This window comes from Lissotriton vulgaris, chromosome 5 (genome assembly GCF_964263255.1).
Source record: "Lissotriton vulgaris chromosome 5, aLisVul1.2, whole genome shotgun sequence".
Classification (NCBI taxonomy): domain Eukaryota; kingdom Metazoa; phylum Chordata; class Amphibia; order Caudata; family Salamandridae; genus Lissotriton; species Lissotriton vulgaris.
Window position 1 is genome coordinate 1,177,724,375 of NC_141693.1, and position 19,018 is coordinate 1,177,743,392.

General features: G+C 49.2%; 1 protein-coding gene across 5 annotated transcripts in view; it reads right to left on the reverse strand.

Moving 5' to 3' along the window:
* Positions 1 to 18,388: 18,388 nt before the first annotated feature.
* The window catches only part of ATE1 (arginyltransferase 1), a 513,860-nt gene continuing 513,230 nt past the window's right edge, over positions 18,389 to 19,018 (reverse strand). For all 5 annotated transcript variants that reach the window (XM_086922952.1, XM_086922953.1, XM_086922950.1 and 2 more), the window contains one exon: positions 18,389 to 18,808. In XM_086922952.1, coding sequence (XP_086779078.1) covers positions 18,630 to 18,808 — 179 coding nt within the window. In that variant the 3' untranslated portion in view covers positions 18,389 to 18,629. The remainder of the gene's footprint in view (positions 18,809 to 19,018) is intronic.

Here is a 19,018-nt window from a genome sequence, read left to right on the forward strand (position 1 = left end):
TGATACGTGGTCGAGATTAGATTATTGGTTGTTGACCCGAGATGTGAGTGGATGGGTGCTGAATACAGAACATCTGCCCCGTACGATTTCTGACCATGCCCCTGTTACATTGAAGCTGCAGATACCTACGCATGCCCCTGCTCCATTTACTTGGCGACTCTCCCCTGGAGTGTTAACTGATCAAGTGTTGTGTGAACGTCTGAGGCAGATAGTTGAGGAGTTCTTTGTGAACAATGTGGGCTCTGTCGACAGTATGATCACAGTGTGGGAGGCCTTTAAGGTCTCAGTGAGGGGTGCGTGTATTGGGTTGCGGTCCGGGGTTCTCACGTCCATCAGGGACTCTATGTCCAAACTAGAAAGGGAGTTGTTGGTTCTAGAGCGCCGACTGGAGGAGGGGGCGGAAGTCACGTTACTAGCGGATGTTAGGGCGAAGGTCACAGAATATAATGATTTGGCAGACCAGGAGGTGAAATTTCTGTCCAAACGTGCTACAGCCAGATATTATGGAGAAGGGGGTAGGCCGGGTAAGGGACTTGCTGATCGTATTAGAGAACCTTGGGCGAGACACTGCACGGTATTGGAAGTTGAAGGTCAGGGAGATGTGGTGACTACAACGGATGGTATACTTGCTTGTTTCTCGAGACATTATGCGCAGCTCTATGAGCACAGGGAAACGGCGGAAGAGGAAGAAATAACGCGATACTTGGAGGATGTGGCTCTGGTGTGGCTTTCCAGGGGTCAACAGGAATTCCTAATGCATCACGTTACTGAGGCGGAGTTTAGAGATGCAATAGCAGCTCTCCCGAATGGGAAGGCGGCTGGCACAGATGGCTTGCCCGCCGAATTCTGTAAAACATATGCAGATTTGCTAATTCCGCAGTTGGCAATGGTCCTGGAAGAGGCTTTTGAATGCGGACGGCTTCCGGGGACTATGAGGGAGGCGCTCTTGGTGGCGCTCCCTAAGCCGGGGAAGCCTCTGAATAGGTGCGATTCATACCGCCCCCTTTCACTCATGAACACTGATGTTAAAATAATTGCCAAAGTATTAGCCACTAGGCTGCGTCTCCTCCTGCCGGTTATGGTATTACCAGATCAATCGGGGTTTATCCCCCTCCGATCCACCACTCACAACCTGAGGACCCTATTTGCCGTCCTACATCTCCTTAAGCCAGAGCTAGCCGCGGTGGCGGTCATGCTTGATGCCGCCAAGGCCTTTGATTCAGTAGCATGGAAGTATATGTTGGCCGTTCTACATCGGATGGGGGTGCCTTTCTTTTTCACGTCACTAATTGCCCTGTTGTATACTGCACCCACGGCAAGAGTTAGGGTCAATGGACATGTCTCTTCCTCCTTTCCGATTCAGAGGGGGACGAGGCAGGGTTGCCCTCTCTCGCCCCTGCTTTTTGCCATCATGATGGAGCCGTTGGCCTGTGTCTTGCGGCAGAGGTATGCGGAAGCAGCTTTAAAGTTCCCTCTCAGATCGTTGGCTGTGTCCATGTACGCTGACGACATGGTCCTATATGTCAGGGACCCGGCGCTCCACCTAGAAAACATACTTCGAGAGTTCATTAAATTCGGCCGTCACTCGGGACTGACCATAAATTGGGACAAGTCTGTAGTGCTGCCCCTCACGGATGTCACTCATCGGGTTCCATTAGAGTTCCCGCTGGAATGGGCGACGGAGTCGGTTAGATACCTGGGCGTTTGGGTGCATAGGGATTGTCAAGAAGTCATACGGGCCAACTACGGCGTTGCCATTTCCAACTTAGAGGACCAGGTGGCGAGATGAACTCGTCTCCCACTGACCCTGACGGATCACGTGTCTTTGATCAAAATGGTAGTGCTACCGAAATTTCTTTATCTCTTTACAAACATTCCAGTCCCGCTGAGGTCACATTTCTTTGCGAGACTAAGGTCCCTATTGATATCGCTCACATGGGCCGGCAAGAAACCACGGGTAACTTGGGAGGTGCTGATCAAGCCATACGACCTGGGTGGGTTCGCCCTGCCGGATATGAGACTTTATTATCTGTGTGCACAGGCACACTTTGCGAGTTACTGGATAAACGCTCCACCATACACCCCGCACTGGAAGCGAGCGCGGTTCTGCCGTATCCATTAAGGGCTATGATCGTAAATAAGCACTCGGTGTTTGAGAAGGGGGAGATTGATACTGTGCGACTCACGGCGACTGCATGGGTCAGCCTGGGTACACGAGCTGGCAGATTACCGCTATACGCCCCGGCTATGCCACTGCTTTATCACTCGGATATCTCTGTGTCGGGCGAGCCTGAAGGGCTGCAGATCCTGCGGGAGGCTGGACTACAGACTATGGGGGACCTATTTCCGGGAGCATTGTTTCTCTCATCTCAGGAGATGACAACCCGCTCGACGAATGCTACTATGTCCACCTTTGTGTATGTCAGGCTTCGGGCTGCCGTGCGTGACTTATACCCAACGTATCCGGAGGAACCGCTGGCCCTAGGAGCCTTGCAGTTGCTATATTCGGCCAAGGACAGGACTAAATTGCTATCTAAACTATATAAGGCTGCGCAGGAAGATGAGGGTGGAGGGGCGACCCTGGCTAGAGCGAGGTGGGATAGGAGTCTCCCGGAACCGCTGAGTGATGACGATTGGAATGAATGCTGTGCTATGACCGGGGGGTATGTGATCAATGGCAATTTCCGCCTTCTGCATTATAAATTTCTACAACAGTGGTACTATACGCCGGCTCAACTGGTACGATATGGGCTCAGGTCCACTGCTCAATGTGTCCGGTGTGGAGCTGAGGACGCTGACTTTGTACACCTGGCCTGGGGGTGCTCACGCGTCTACGATTTTTGGAAGGAGGTGACTGAAAGGCTGACTGTCATGGCTTCGACTGAGGTAAAGCTGGATGTGCGCCTGTGTCTTTTGGGCATAGCTTCTGGCGTGGCTGCGTCATCGCGGCGGCTGGTGGTGTTGGCACTTCAATTGGCTAGAAGGAGGGTCGCTATGGTGTGGGGAGGGAGGAGAGCGCGGGAGGTGCAACTGTGGCTGAAGGATATGGCCTATTGCAGAGACCAATTGAACTGTTATTATGACGAATTACCTACGGCATCTCGCCCGAGGGATGTGTGGGCTCCGTTTACACTTTATATGTTGTCCTTAACTGACACCGACAGCGACGAGAGTGTGAATGCTGCTCTGTCAGACGGTGAGGATGGAGCTGCCTGAGATGTTACTATGATTGACCTGTATCTGGTGAAGGGTGACTGGGCGGGGGACATGACAGGGGGAATGTCGTGGTTTGCTAAGACTGGCATGGTATGAATCACTTCCTGAGCCTCACTACGGCCTCTGGTTAGTTACAAGAAGGGGGTAAGGGTTCCCTACCTTGGGGATGCACTGTTGGACATCTGATATATTGGCTGCCCTATAACACTATGCCTACCGGACTTGGGCTACTCACTGAAATCAGGATAAGAAGGGGGGGAGGGGTCGGGATTTGTTGATGTTACCTTTCTTTATGCAAAACCGAAAATTAGACCGAGATCACATGGGGGCGATACGGCCGCTCTCTAAGGGTGTGCTGTAAATATTTCATCTGGTTCAACTGTAGTGCCTTCGTGAGCTGTGACTTCTGGACTCCTGCACTTGTGTCACTGGCGTATGCTGTCAAGCTCGTATGATTTGTGTGGTACACTGATTGCGGCCGGCCCCAGCAGTGGGTTGTAGGCACACCGCTGTGTATATGTATAATGTGCAATAAAGGTCTTCCAAAAAAAAAAAAAAACTGTAATTTAGGACTGGAATAACTGTTTTTTGGCGTGCTTCAATATCACCTTGCAGTCCCCCAACCCCTTGCTCAACGCATGCAAAATTTGAAGCCTTGCAACGAACATTTGTAGAAAGGATCAAGTGACTGATAAAATATAAGCAGGTCCACCAATCTGCATTAAATATATTGGCGAGGACACATATATAGTACTAAGCCAAAGCTACACAAGACAAGCTGACAAAAGTTTTACCTTCAAGTCTAGTTTAATGTAATTCTGTTCAGCAGTTTTCACTATGGCTTAGAGCAACAAAATGACTATGGGACTTAAAATGACAAATCAAATGTGCAATCACCCCAATAACTTTAACCCTCCCAACCCTTTGATCAATGTGAACGAAATTTGAAACCAAGAACATGAGTTGAATGTACCAAGCATCTGCCAAATTTTGTGCAGATTCATGATGATCTGCAGATGTTACTAGCCACTCCAAAAAGTCCAGTTCCCATGTAAAGTGAAACTCAACCATTTCTGGAGAGGTTATGGCGTACACTTTCGGGTATGCTAATTGTAGTCTGCAATAGACTGAAACTTACGGTTTAGACGCTTAGAACATGTTTTTTTTAAATGTAATAATATTGGCCATGTTTGACAAATGTGCACGAAACTTGGCAGCAATTTGTCTCTTTCCATCTAGTAAGGACTTCCTTTAAAATGTACTGAATATTGGTCCGGGGAAGCAAAAGATATTGGAGCCTCTATGTAAGGGGCATTTTAATTTTAATTGTTTTTTCTATAAGCGACCACAAACACTGCTGAACAAATTTACATGAAACTTGGTATGAAGAGAGAAACTTACAATAGATCCCTTTTGTGGTCAGTGTAGATGCATTCAGCGTTTTTTAGATATTGCAATTCCAAAAAGGTACTGGGGGTAGAGAAATTCGTTTTTTGTTAATCTGAACCATTAGGTTCATGAAGCATTTGCAGAAGAGAAGCATCCAAATGGACGCAGTATCCGGTCTGGCTGATCAGAAATTCAAATTTTACTCTGTCCACCTATTTGTGTAGTCGCTTCATGTCCATGAACTGGTGAGAGGTCTGTGGGACTTGTTCTGGAAATACTTTTTTTTATCTAGCAGAGGAGTATGCAAAACCGTCCATTGACTATTTTAACATGAATCGAAGTTCAGATGCATTAACGTAGGTCATTAATTCAAATCAAAGCTCATATAACATTAATGTAGGTCTCTACCTTCTAACTAACATTCTAATAGGACTACGCAGTGCCAGTGGTAAGTGCAATCACTGAGATATTATATTTTTAATTGCTATCAAGTTTGGCCTTCTATGACGAATCTGCATGAAAGGGGGATCTCTAGTTGGCAACAGCTGGTGCCGAGGTCCAAATAGGGATAATTTTTCCTAAGTCAGAGTAAGGGGGCTACACCCTTTGATAATCCCTGCTCAACCCTGTGGTAAGGTAGCACGAGCAGACAGGCCTATCTCAGAGGCAGCGTGTGAAGCATTTATGACTATATACAATAACGCAGGGAAGACGCTACAAATTAACACCACAAGCAGTTATAGAAAAATAGTTATCTTTATATAGACAGAACACGAGGCTTAAAAGCGCTCAAGGAGCCACAATGCACATAATTACAGATTCACTACAAAAGCAATAAAGGCACTCAAAAAGAGTGTGGAACGAACTTAGCTTGAGGACGTGGTCCACGCGACACGGTGATGCACACTGTACCTGAGATTTAAAGGGGCACGGCACGCAGCCTCACAAGGAAGACGCTGTGTTGAAAGGCGGACTCGCAGCAGCCACAGCTCCCAGCTGTAGCGGTCCGCGGCATGCACTCCCGATAATCCTGGGATGGGGCTTTAAGGCGGGCACCCAGCGGCACACACAGGTGATAATAAGATCCTCGAAGTAGTGACTAGTGCGGGCACTCAGCGGCACAGCTCCTCAGCTGCAGCGGCCCACAATAGCGATGATTCTCGTAGGACGGCAAAAGCGACACTCAGCGGCAAAGTTCCTCAGCTGCAGAGGCCCACAATAGCGATAGCAATGATTCTCGTAGGACAGCAAATGAGGGCACTCAGCGGCACAGCTCCTCAGATGCAGCGGCCCACAATAGCGATAGCAATGATTCTCGTAGGACTGCAAATGCGGGCACTCAGCTGCACAGCTCCTCAGCTGCAGCGGCCCACAATAGCGATAGCAATGATTCTCATAGGACGGCAAATGCTGTGCCACGGAATGCCCGCATTTGCCGTCCTACGAGAATCATTGCTCACGCGGGTCGCTGCATCTGAGGAGCTGTGCCACGGAATGCCCGCTCCTCAGATGTAGCGGCACGCGTGAGCAATGATTCTCATAGGACAGCAAATGCGGGCACTCAGCGGCACAGATCCTCAGCTGCAGCGGCCCACAATAGCGATAGCAATGATTCTCGTAGGACGGCAAATGAGGGCACTCAGTGGCATAGCTCCTCAGCTGCAGCAGCCTGCGATATCGATGATTTTCGTAATACGGCAAATGCAGGCACTCAGAGGCACAGCTCCTCAGCTGCAGCGGCCCACAATAGCGATAACGATGACTTTGGTAACACAGGTAAATGCGGGCTCTCAGCGGCAACAGCTCCTGAGCTGCGGTGGCCCACACTAGCGATACGATGACTTTCAGCCCGCGTTCCCCGCAGTAGAACCATAGGCTCTGGAATTCTCGACAGAGGCCTCACCTGCGAGTAGAATCCCCCTCAAATAGGAATCCAGACGGCTGATGGGTGAAGTCTAATGTTCCTGAGACTTCAGCAGGAGGCAATCTCAAATCAGGCCCTTGGGTAGTTGCTTCAGCAAGATGGATGAAAGTTTCAAAGTCCTTTCGCTCTAGTTACATGTGTGGAAAGTAGCTGAAATGAGCTTTAGCATCAGCTGAAGCCATTTTGTTTTGTGGCAGACATTTTAGTTAGCCATGTGCTTTCTCCCTCTTCACTGTTGACTGCCCTTGTATTCTGTTTGTGACATGTGATATACTTAACTCCTTCACCACTGAGCCAGAGCCTTGCACATGCTCAGAAAGACCTGTAGCGGTCAATACCCTGTTCTAGTATGTAACTGTCAGGCTATTCTTACGGATGTAAGCAGTTTAGTCTCTCCTCCCACTCTGTTGACTAAGCAATTCTTATGTGTGTACACTTGTATAGCCTATTTTTGAGTCTTCCTGCATACTCAGCGGTAAATGGGGTATGTAAGACCTGTGATCTTGGTACGCCTTAGACTGCCTCCTACAGTGGCCTGAGGGTACCGTATTGACGCAGTCTCCATCATGTGAGGTTAATAAATTCATTATTTTGATATTACAGCTTCTGTGCCAATATCTTCTTTGTTGGCTGAAGGACCAGGTGCATCAGTGAACCCCTTAAAAGGTTTTTATTTCTACACACGGACAGAGGTTCATCTTGATATCCAGAAGTAACACACTGTGTAGGGGTTTTAGCACAGATCTTTATACCCCAAAAGTCTTTGTTCTCAAAAAGTCCCAAATCACTGAACCCAGCCAGAACCAGTTTATTGTTGTCCTGGAGCACTTTGTTTACAAGGTGGCATCCTGCCTTTCAGCAAGAGGGGGTCTGCCATCAGACGCACAACGGGAGGAGGAGCCATCATTCACCTTGCCAGGCACAGCCCTGCTTAGCTCAAAGGGTCACCCCTCCCCATACTGCAAAGCTTTCAATTCAATCCAGCTCGGGCTCAGCCTGCCCTGACCCTCCAAAACCAGACAGTCAATACAAATAACTGAAGAGCACACTGGAAGATTTAGGCAAGAAAATGCCTACTTCCTAAAAGTGGTATTTTCAATCACAGAATGTAAAAATAACCGTCACTAAAAGATGCACTTTAATATTCAGGAGCTCAGGCATACTAAATTCAACTTCCTATCATGTTCCTTGGGTCAATTAGGATTATACCAATTCATAAAGTCAATTTACAATAGGGAGCATTCTTGCTGTGGCACTAAACGGCAGTGGCACAGCGCCCAGAGCATCTAACACCAGCAAACACAGAGGAGACAAAAGCGAAAAATGGAAGGGAGACCCACGCCAATGGTGCCAGGTCTAACACGCGTCCCCTCCAGCTGAAATGTGGGGAGAACTACCCAGCCACTTGAGAGTTCTTATCACTAAGGCTGAAAAATCTGGACAGACCATCAGCATTGGCGTGTTCTGCACCAGGGCAGTGTTCCACCGTAAAGTCCATACCCTGTAGGGAAATCAATCAATCAATCAGAGCATTTATATAGCGCACTACTCACCCAGAGGGTCTCAAGGCGCTAGGGGGGGGGGTCCGCTACTGCTCGAACAGCCAGGTCTTGAGTTGCTTCCTGAAGGCAAGGTGGTCCTGGGTCAGGCGGAGGTGGGTCGGGAGGGAGTTCCATGTCTTGGCGGCGAGGTAGGAGAAGGACCGTCCCCCTGTGGTGGCTCTTCGGATGCGTGGGACGGCGGCGAGGGCGTGGCCGGTCGATCGAAGCTGGCGTTTGGGAGCGTAGAAGTTGAGGCGGCTGTTGAGGTATCCTAGGCCTTGGTTGTGTAAAGCTTTGTGTGTGTGGGTGAGGAGTCGGAAGGTGATTCTCTTGTTGACCGGGAGCCAGTGCATGTCTCTTAGGTGTGCGGAGATGTGGCTGTGTCGGGGGATGTCCAGGATGAGTTGTGCTGAGGCGTTCTGGATCCGCTGGAGTCTCTTCTGGAGTTTGGCGGTGGTTCCGGCGTAGAAGGCGTTGCCATAGTCCAGGCGGCTGGTGACGAGGGCCTGGGTGACCGTCTTCCTGGTCTCGGTGGGGATCCACCGGAAGATCTTTCGTAGCATACCCCAACAACTTTGGATTCTCTACCCTCATCTGCATCAACCATCTAAGGGGCCTGTGGTTTGTCTGTACCTGGAAGTGAGTCCCAAACAGGTATGGTCTCAGCTTCTTCAGTGCCTAGACCACAGCAAATGCCTCACGCTCAATTGCACTCCACCTCTGTTCCCATGGAAGTAACCTCCTACTAATGAAGGCTACAGGTTGGTCTAGGCCCTCCACATTGATCTGTGACAGAACGGCCCCTACACCATGCTTGGAAGCATCTGTCTGGGCAACAAATTCTTTTGAAAAGTTGGGTGCCTGAAGTAGCAGTGCCATCCACATGGCAGTCTTCAGGGTGTCAAAAGCTTTCTGACAGGTGTCAATCCAGTTCACAATCTTTGGCTGCTTCTTAGAAGTCAACTCAGTCAAGGGTGCAACAATGTTGCCATACCCCTTGACACACCGCCTGTAATAACCCGGGAGTCCTAAAAGGCCCTCATTCGTGTCTGGGTCTTTGGGGGCTCCCAAGCCAGGATGGTTTCAATCTTGGGCTGTAGGGACGCCACGTGGCTGCTCCCCTCCTGGTGTCCCAAGCACACCACAAAACCCTGCCCTATCTGGCACTTACTTGCCTTGATTGTGAGGCCTGCCTTTCGCAGTGCCATCAACACTTCCCAGAGGTGGTGCAGGGGGTCCTCCCATGAGGAAATAAACACTGCAATGTCATCCTGTTAGGCGGCACTGAAATCTTCCAGCCCAACCAACATCCTGTTGAACAACCACTGAAAGGTGGCAGGGGCATTCTTCATCCGAAAGGGCATCACTTGGAACTGGTAGTGCCCATCTGGTGTGGAGAACGTTGACCTCTCCTTAGCCCCATCAGTCAAGGCGATCTGCCAATACCCAGACGTCAAATCAAACGTGCCAAGGTACTGTGCAGCCCCTAGTCGATCTATGAGCTCATCAGCTCTGGGGATGAGGTGCGCGTCGGTCTTCGTTACTGAATTGAGACCTCGGTAGTCCACGCAGAACCGAAGTTCTGGGGTGGCACCAGGCACAGCAGCTTATGGTACCAGGACCACAGGGCTGGAAAAAGGGCTGCTAGAGGACACAATCACCCCTAAAGCAAACATTTTGGAGACCTCCTCCATAATGCATGCCCTGACCAGATCAGTCACTCGGTAAGCCTTGTGCTTAACAAGAGGACAGTCCCTAGTGTCATGGACGCACCAATCAGTGACATTAGGCACCAGGGAGAACAGATCTCTGAATTGCCACAACAGTTGGTGACAATCGCTCAGCTGCTCAGGGGTCAGTGTGGTGGAGAGGACCACACCCTCCACTGACCCATCTTGTTCCTCCGCACACAGGAGGTCACCATTCCAGCATCTGTGGCCAGAAGCATGCCCACTTCAAACCTCCCAAAGTGGGGCTTCAGGCGGTTAACATGCTGGACCCGCAAAGGGTTCCTGGGAGACCGCAAGTCCACCGTGTAGGTAACAGGAATCTTGCTCTCCACCACCTCAAACAGGCCGGTCCACTTATCCTGGAGCGCACAGGGCTCCACTTGGGCCATGACCCAAACCTTTTGACCAGGTTGAAACTCAATCAGAGGGCCATTCTGATCGTGCCAGCGTTTCATCTCTTCCTGGCTGGCTTCCAGATTTGCCTCCGCAAATTTTCTGAAAAGCAGTCTGCTTCCTGAAAGCCAGCATGTAACTAAACGCATCCTGGGGAGGTTTCCTGGGAGATTGCTCCCAGCCTTCTTTGACCAGACTCGGAGGTCCTCTTACCAGGTGACCATAGAGCAGTTCAAAGGAACTGAACCCTAAGGACTTCTGTGGCACCACACAGTAAGCAAACAGCAGGCATGGCAAGAGGACGTCCCACTTATGCCTCATGGGCTCCTCTAGGCCCATAATCATGCCCTTAAGGGTCCGGTTGAATCTCTCAACCATCCCATTACCTTGAGAGTGGTAAGGAGTCGTAAACTTGTATGTTACCCCACACTCCTCCCACAGGGACTTCATATATTTGGAAATTAAGTTAGTACCCCTATCAGACACCAGCTCTCTTTGGTACCCCACACAGGAGGAAATCCCCATCAGTGCACATCCCACTACACAGGGGCCGTCACTGTCCTGAGTGGGATGGCTTCTGGGTACCGGGTGGCATGGTCCACCAAGACCAGGATGAACCTGTTGCACATGGCTGTCTTGGGGTCCAGGGGCCCCACAATGTGAATGCCCACTCTCTCGAATGGGGTAATGACAATTGGAAAGGGCTGGAGTGGAGCCTTGATCTTCCCTCCACTCTTCCCACTTGCGTGGCAACTTTCACATGTCCTGCAGTGAGCATCTGAGCTCCTGCGCATCTGGGGCCTATGAAAGTGGGTGACCAGCCTCTCGAAGGTCTTAGTCTGCCCCAGATGTCCGGCCAATGGCACATCATGAGCCAACCCCAGTAGGAAGACTCTGAAGCACTGGGGTACCACCAGCACACGGGCTGACCCAGGCTCAGCAACCTTAGGCTCGCTGTAAAGGAGGTAATTCTCCCAATAGATCAGATGTGACCCTGATTGATTGCCTGGTGCCTGGGCTGCAGCCTGTCGTCGCAGCCCCTCAAGAGAAGGGCACGTTCTCTGTGGTTCACAAAATTCCTCCATGGAGGGCCCTCCTTCCTGCTGCCAATGGATCCGCCCAGGCAGGTCCCCCAGTTCGGCGACCTATTTCCCTGTAGGCTCCAGGGCATCCCCCTCAAGGTCTGCTCCCTTCTGGACCGTGGGAACCATGGGGGCCGGTTTCCCACGCCTGCTACCCCTTCTCTTTAAGGCAGGGGTCTGGGCCATACTTTCAGGCTCCAGGTCCTTCTGTACATCCTGACTGGCTGCAATGGACCGAGTGGTCGTGCATGCCCACTCAGGCAGACCCAACATTTCTAAGTGAGATTTCCTCCCCACCGTGGCCCACGGGGAGTTCTCTAAATCGTTGCCCAATAAACAGTCTACCGGCATGGCTGGCCTCACAGTTACTTGAAGAGTTCCTGAGACCTCCCCCCCCCCTCAAAGGGAACTTGAGACACCTCACACTGGCTCTCAGAGTTTCTGCTGACACTACTCGGCAGAATGCATGGGGGACAACCTGCTCTTTGGACACCAACCGGGAGCTGAAAGCAGTTACACTAGCTCCTATGTCCCTCAGAGCCTCCACCCTATAGCCTTTGATGGTCACCCACTGCCTGTAACTTCTTAGTTTTATAAGGCAGTGTGGGGTTAAGGACCTTCTCAAAGTCTCCTAGCGAGACAAGGGTCAATTCCATGGGATCGCACCCACCTTGGGAACCCATATCCTCCCCTCCCAGGGCTACACTGGCAATCTGGCGGGGGAGCACAGGGGGTGCGCTGGAGTCCCTCTGGGGACACTGGGGATCGTAATACCGGTGGCCCACTTGACCACACATAAAACAAGTGAGAGGCCCCCTCTGAACAGGCCAACATGTCGAGGGCACTGGCGTCTTCTCAGGAGGAGGCTGGGGCACCACTCCTTGGTACCATTGGGAATTACTTTGGGGCCCTCTCTGGAACTCCCTCTGTTTACCCCTTTTTGATACTCCTCCCACTTCTCTGCTGGGGACCCTGCCCACCTTTGGCGAAGTCACCCACAGGACTCTTGCGAACCTGTGTGCTCACCGAGCGGTCCGCCTCCACAGTAAGCTTCCTAGAGTTAGTTAGCTTGCTCTCAAGAAGGTGCTGGCGTAGCTCTGGAAAACAGTTGCTAGATAAATGCTCCCATGCAAACAAATCTTACATTTGCTCAAAAGTTTCCACTTTGCTACCCATTCGCCAGCGATCGATTGCTCTGCAAAAAAAGACACATATTCAACCCAAGTGGTACCCTCTAAATTCTTACAGGTACTAAATCTCTGCCTGTTCATTTCTGGGGTCAACCCCTATTGCGTCATCAAGGCCTCTTTCATATGGGCATAGACCATCCTGCTCTCTTCAGGCAGATCCAACAGGGTATCCCTCCCATCACTCCCAAAGCGTCCCCACAACCCCGCTCCCCAATCCTTCTCAGGGACCTGGTGGGACACCATGGCTATCTCATATGCGGCCTCATATGCGGCAAACCATTACCCAATATCTTCACTCTTATGGAAATCCTTGATGACATCCTTGGGTATGTAAACTCTACTCTTGGTAGGTACTAAAAGTATGCTGCCACCAGAGGGGGAAATCTCTAGACTCTTAGCCTTGATTTCCAACTCCCTCTATACTCTCTGATGCTCAAGTTTCATTTTCTCAAGTTCAAATGCCAACCTGTTATTCTCAATATCCAACTTTTTACTCTCTGGGTCCTTCTGACTTTCCAATTTGGCCATCTCCAATCTATGCCTCCTATCTTTCTCTCTGACCTCCTCTGGAGACAGACCCTTTGAGGACACACTAGTACCGGGATAGGAAAGTGCTTTACCTCCCACTAAATCCACTTCGTCATCCTGTTGCCATCCAGCATTCTCGCCCTCTTTCCTAGCGGACTCTCTCGCTTCTAACCAGGCCTTAAGAGCCTTTTGATACTCCTCCTTCCTAGAAAGACCCGCAACAGGGACTGTGAATTGCTTGCAAAAAGACTTTAGCTGTTTGGCAGTGTAGATTTCTAACCTGTCTTCCTCAAAGACGAGATCCTCTGAAGCATTGGACGTTGGCCTACCCATTGTAGACATAACTGGCAATTACAATCAACAATAGATCAAAATAAAACCGTATGTGGTTGCGCCTAAGCCTACACTCACTAGTAGCGTACGCCTGTTATTGTATGTGGATCATAAATGCAAGTCCTGATCCTAACCTCTGACCACCAATGTTAGAAATGGGGATCTCTAGTTGGCAGCGGCTCGGCCCAAGGTCCAAAGAGGGATCCTTCTTCCTAAGTCAGAGTAAGGGGGCTACACCCTTTGATAACCCCTGCTCAACCCTGTGGTAACTTAGCACGAGCAGACAGACCAATCTCGGAGGCAGTGTGTGAAGCATTTCCAACCATACACAATAACGCAGGGAAGACGCTACAAACGGACACCACAAGCAGTTCTAGTAAAATAGTTATGTTTATATAGACTGAACATGAGGCTTAAAAGCGCTCAAGGAGCCACAATGCACATAATTACAGAGGCACTTCAAAAGCAATAAAGGCACTTAAAAAGTGTGTGGAACGAACTTGGTTGGAGGCCGGGGTCCACGCTACCCGGCAATGCGCAATGTACCTGAGATTTAAAGGGGAATAGCAAGCAGCCTCACGAGAAAGCCTGGTGATGACAGGTGGATTCGCAGCGGCCACAGCTCGCAGCTTTAGCGGTCCGCGGCGTGCACTCACGATAATCCTGGGATGGGGCTTGAAGGCGGGCACCCAGCTGCACATGCAGGCGATAACAAGCTCCTCGAAGTGGTGACTAGTGCGGGCACTCAGCAGCACAGCTCCTCAGCTGCAGTGGCCCACAATAGCGATAGCAATGATTCTTGTAGGACAGCAAATTCGGGCACTCAGCGGCACAGCTCCTCAGCTGTAGCGGCCCACTATAGCGATAGCAATGATTCTCATATGATGGCGAATGCGGGCACTCATCGGCACAGCTCCTCAGCTGCAGCGGCCCACAATAGCGATCATTTTCGTAATACTGTAAATGCGGGCACTCCGCGGCACAGCTCCAGCGGCCCACAATAGCGATAATTTTCGTAATACGGCAAATGCGGGCACTCAGCGGCAAAGCTCCTCAGCTCAGCGGCCCCCAATAGCGATAAGGATGATTTTAGTAACACAGGCAAATGCGGGCTCTCAGCGGCAACAGCTCCTCAGCTGCTGCGGCCCACACTAGCGATAATTTCCGTAATATGGTAAACGGGGGCACTCAGCGGCACAGCTCCTCAGCTGCAGCTTCCCACAATATTGATAATTTTCGTAATACGGACAATGCGGGCACTCAGCAGCACAGCTCCTCAGCTGCAGCGGCCCTCAATAGCGATAAAGATGATTTTAGTAACACAGGCAAATGCGGTCTCTCAGTGGCAACAGCTCCTCAGCTGCTGCGGCCCACACTAGCGTTACGATGACTTTCATCCCGCCTTCCCCGCAGGCTCTGGAAATCTCGACACAAGCCTCACGTGTGAGTAGAATCCCCCTCAAATAGGAATCCAGACGGCTGATGGGTGAAGTCTAATGTCCCTGAGACTTAAGTAAGAGGCAAGCGCAAATCAGGCCCTTGGGTAGTTGCTTCAGCAAGATGGATGAAAGTTTGAAAGTCATTTCTCTCTAGTTACACGGACAGAGGTTCATCTTAACATCCAGAAGTAACACACCGTGTAGGGGTTTTAGCACAGATCTTTATACCCCAAAAATCTTTGATCTCAAAGTCATATATCTCTGAACCCAGCCAGATCCAGTTTGGTGTCGTTCTGGAGCACTTTGTTTACAAGGTGTTATCCTGCCTTTCAGGAAGAGGGGATCTGCCATGAGAGACACAGTGGGAGGTGGAGCCATCATTCACCTTGCCAAGCACAGCCCAGCTTAGATCAAAGGGTCACCCCTTCCCATACTCCAACTGCAGATCTCTCTATTCAATGCAGGTCGGGCTCAGCAAGCCCTGGCCCTCCAAAACCAGACAGTCAATACACAACAGCAGAGCACACTGGAAGATTTAGACAAGAAAAATCCTACTTCCTAAAAGTGGTATTTTCAATCACAGAATATAAAAATAATTGTCACTAAAAGATGCACTTTAATATTTGGAGGTCAGGCATACTAAATTAGACTTTACTATCATGTTCCTTGGGTCAATTAGGGTTATACCAATTCATACATTCAATTTACAATAGGGAGCATTCACGTTGTGGCACTGAATGGCAGTGGCACAGCGCCCAGAGCATCTAACACCAGCAAAGACAAAGGAGACAAAAGCGAAAAATGGAAGGCAAACCCACGCCAATTGTGCCAGGTCTAACAAAAGGCTTCAAAACAACGATATATGCATTTTATATGTTTGGACTGTGTGCAGATTGGTAAAGGTGCAGTTATAATGAGTGCTCCAAAAGTTGCATTTGCCATTGAAGTAACAGAAGAGAATTATGAACAAGCTAGAATATAAAAACTGTGGATTGAATACTATGCTGAATTGATACAGGGAGTGGGGGCAGTGGAACAATTGAAGGCCACCGCATGTAGCCAGGGCCAGCTGGACTCACCCGCGAACAGTCGGACTAGGGGGATCAGGCTATTAGAAAAAAGGAAGGGAAACCATGGCGTGTGCTCAAGGAATATTCTGTTAATTTGGATTGCTTAATACTTTGCTAAGGACTTCCCACATTCCATCTGACATGTTACATATGACGTAACAAAATACATCATCTGTGACATCACTGGCTCTATCACTTTACCGCTGATGTTACCGAGGCCGCTAAACAGGCTTTGGAGAGGAGTACAGGGCCTGCTGATGGTCACACACTTTGCCCATAAGTTACTGCACAAAGACCAAGAAAATAATGAGTAGTCTCCAGGGGAGACTGTTATGAGTGCAGTACTTGCATCCACATTCTACTACACAAAAGTCACACACCAAATACAGTGGGCTCCTGCCGTTATCTGCTAAGGGCTGCATAACTGTGGCTAAAATGATGATGCTTCTCCGCCTCCAATACAATTTTGCTTAATATTCCAGTAATCCCCGTAGACTGACATTGCGACACCTGGATAAATTACTAGAAGATCTAATACGGCATAAATGGCGGTGGCGGGTACCGCTAAAGAAATTTCAGCTCCCTTCGAATGCAAGAGTCTTTAGTGCCCCGATTTTTTGCTAAATTTCCTAGCGGCCCAGCTGCAATGGCTCACTCTGTGGTTAGCGGGGCAGGGACTAGAGGAAATGGGAATATCTACATCCTCTTTGAGGTGGACGAAAATACAATTGCCAACAGCACCAGGGGTGCATCTATCACAAGGGCTCATCAGCATGATGGGAGTAGCCTTACAGTGCCAAATTAGGGGATGCTAACAGACCCGGAATTCCTCTACCTATGCACCTTCTGTACCAGTGTTTGGCCATCCCAAGGGCGCAGGCTTCCTTACCAGACAAGACCTCACCTGCAATTATTGGATGGAGTGGGAACTCAGAACTCTTGGCCACCTGTTCCAGAATGGACAACTGCAAGCGTTTGAAGAGTTGCAAACCCAACATGACTTACAAAAGGATGAAGAAATACAAAACCGCCTTGCGTTTTATTGATCTGGCCCATATATTTGCAAAGCGGGGAATCACGCTGAAGTGGAAGAATGTTACACCTCCTAGCAGTGCAGCATGGAGCGGTAAAAACGATGGGCAGAGGCAAAATCCCTGCACAGAGAGGAGGCTAGGGGCCCTTACCATCACGAGAGGAGGATGGCACAAGGCCGCTCCCCTCCCCTCTACAGAGACCTGAGTAGGCCGTGCACGATCAGTGGACAGAGTGCATTATTACTGTGGTCATCCACACAACATAAACAAACACTCATGCACCCATTTAGTACAGTTATATTCTTCACATCCTTTGAGGAGGACACGCTCACACGCATTATAGACAAGACAATCTAATAGTGGGAACCCTCCCTCCATAGTCCCCCAAGGTGCATTTACCACAAAGTTTAATCTTGGAGGGAATATCCAAAGACCCGACCACATCTCAAAATCCAGTAATGTAGATTTCGCTCACAAAATGCATTTTTACAGGTACAAAAAAAATTAAAAGTTTTCTCAAAATAAAAGGGTGTTAGTGCAATGTTTAGTCTAGATTTAGGCAAGGCAACGACCAGTGGGTGCTGAGTGCAAACCAAAAGGCAGGCCTTGCCCTAGAGCTCAAGGGGCACTTAGGAAGACTGTCCTCAGAGGGCTCTTGGGGTAGGAACAATTAGAGTAGGGGCCGACTGAAGTTTACTCAATTTTCTTTTTTTTTTTAAACACATACACACACACACATCTATGTGTACATTATGACAAGTATTCTTTAAGTGTAGTGGAATAATCTTGACAAAAAAACATTTTACACTATGTATATTGTATGGTCCAGTTGCTCATTGCTTGCTTTAAATGGCTATATTACATTGTGGATCAACCCCACCACGCTTGCATATTAGACTTATGTTGGGTGCAATGTTTTGGAAAATAGTATTTTCTGAAAAGATTAAGCCATATAAGGATTGCTACTTTGTTTGCTTGAATCATCGTCCCTCCTTCAGAAACAGGTTTCTATCCTATAGTTTGAAGCACGGCATCGAAAAACTTGTGTGATGCAATGTCTGCCTGTGAATGGCCAATAAAATAAATAGAAGCTGCTCCAGAGAAACCCAGTGCCACGCATGCAAAAAAAATAGACAAGATTACCGTGAATTTTCTTGACAGTAAATTCTATTATTGTTTTGCGTGGTTTACAACCTCGCGGGTCAGCCCCATAGTATAACAAGCTACAGGAAGGCGCTCACCGTGATGCTGAAATCAATGACAACCTATTACAGATGCATTATGATGGAGCGTCTTCCTGCCGAGCCAGGACTGCTTCCCAGCAGTGAAGCGAGAGCAAAAGTTGGCTCCTGGCACTAGAATGTTGGGGGAGTAAGGCACATTCTAATACATTTACAAACTGTTGGTTAGTATAAAACACCGCTTTACATTGTATCGCCCACCAGAAAGCCTTGTTAAGCACTTCAGTGACATCAGCCATTTTTGGAGCATTGCAAATCACATAACGCATACACTTGGATCTCATGGGATTCTTCATTTATTTGAGCATGTCCAGTAAATAAATATTTTGGGAGCCTTATAAATGTTCAGTGTAGTTCTGCTTTACAAGATGTGTGCGAGGACCCATTGGGTGCCACTGTGCACAACTCAGTTGCCCTGTCGTGTTGAGAAGCTGTGGTTGGCCGCGCCTCTTATTTCCACAATGACTCCTCCCCACCCGTGGCTATGCTGGACTTCATAAAAACGGGTCTGGCGTGTCTTCAGCTTCGATAAAGCACCATCCGCTCGGCACATGTCTGCCCCACAAGCGTGGCATATTGCTGCACCGCCGCCTCGTCATTCGGGCCTTTGCGCCTCTTCTTGTACATACCATAGGGCATCACTGCGCGTTTGTGCAGTACACGCACACGGCTAAGCTCTTTCAGGTGGTTTACATCCACTACAGGAGAGAAACAGGAAAAAGCTCACAGTCATGTCATACACTTTCAAACCAGAATCATTGTGCTGCCTTCTATTTCGATACATATAATTTTATTTTCATTTATTCCTAATAGCTAAGTGACACTGCCCTAGTTCAAAATCAGTGGTGCGCTTTAAATAAATGTAAGCACATTACATATATAACACTGTACAGTTCAAAAACTTTCAC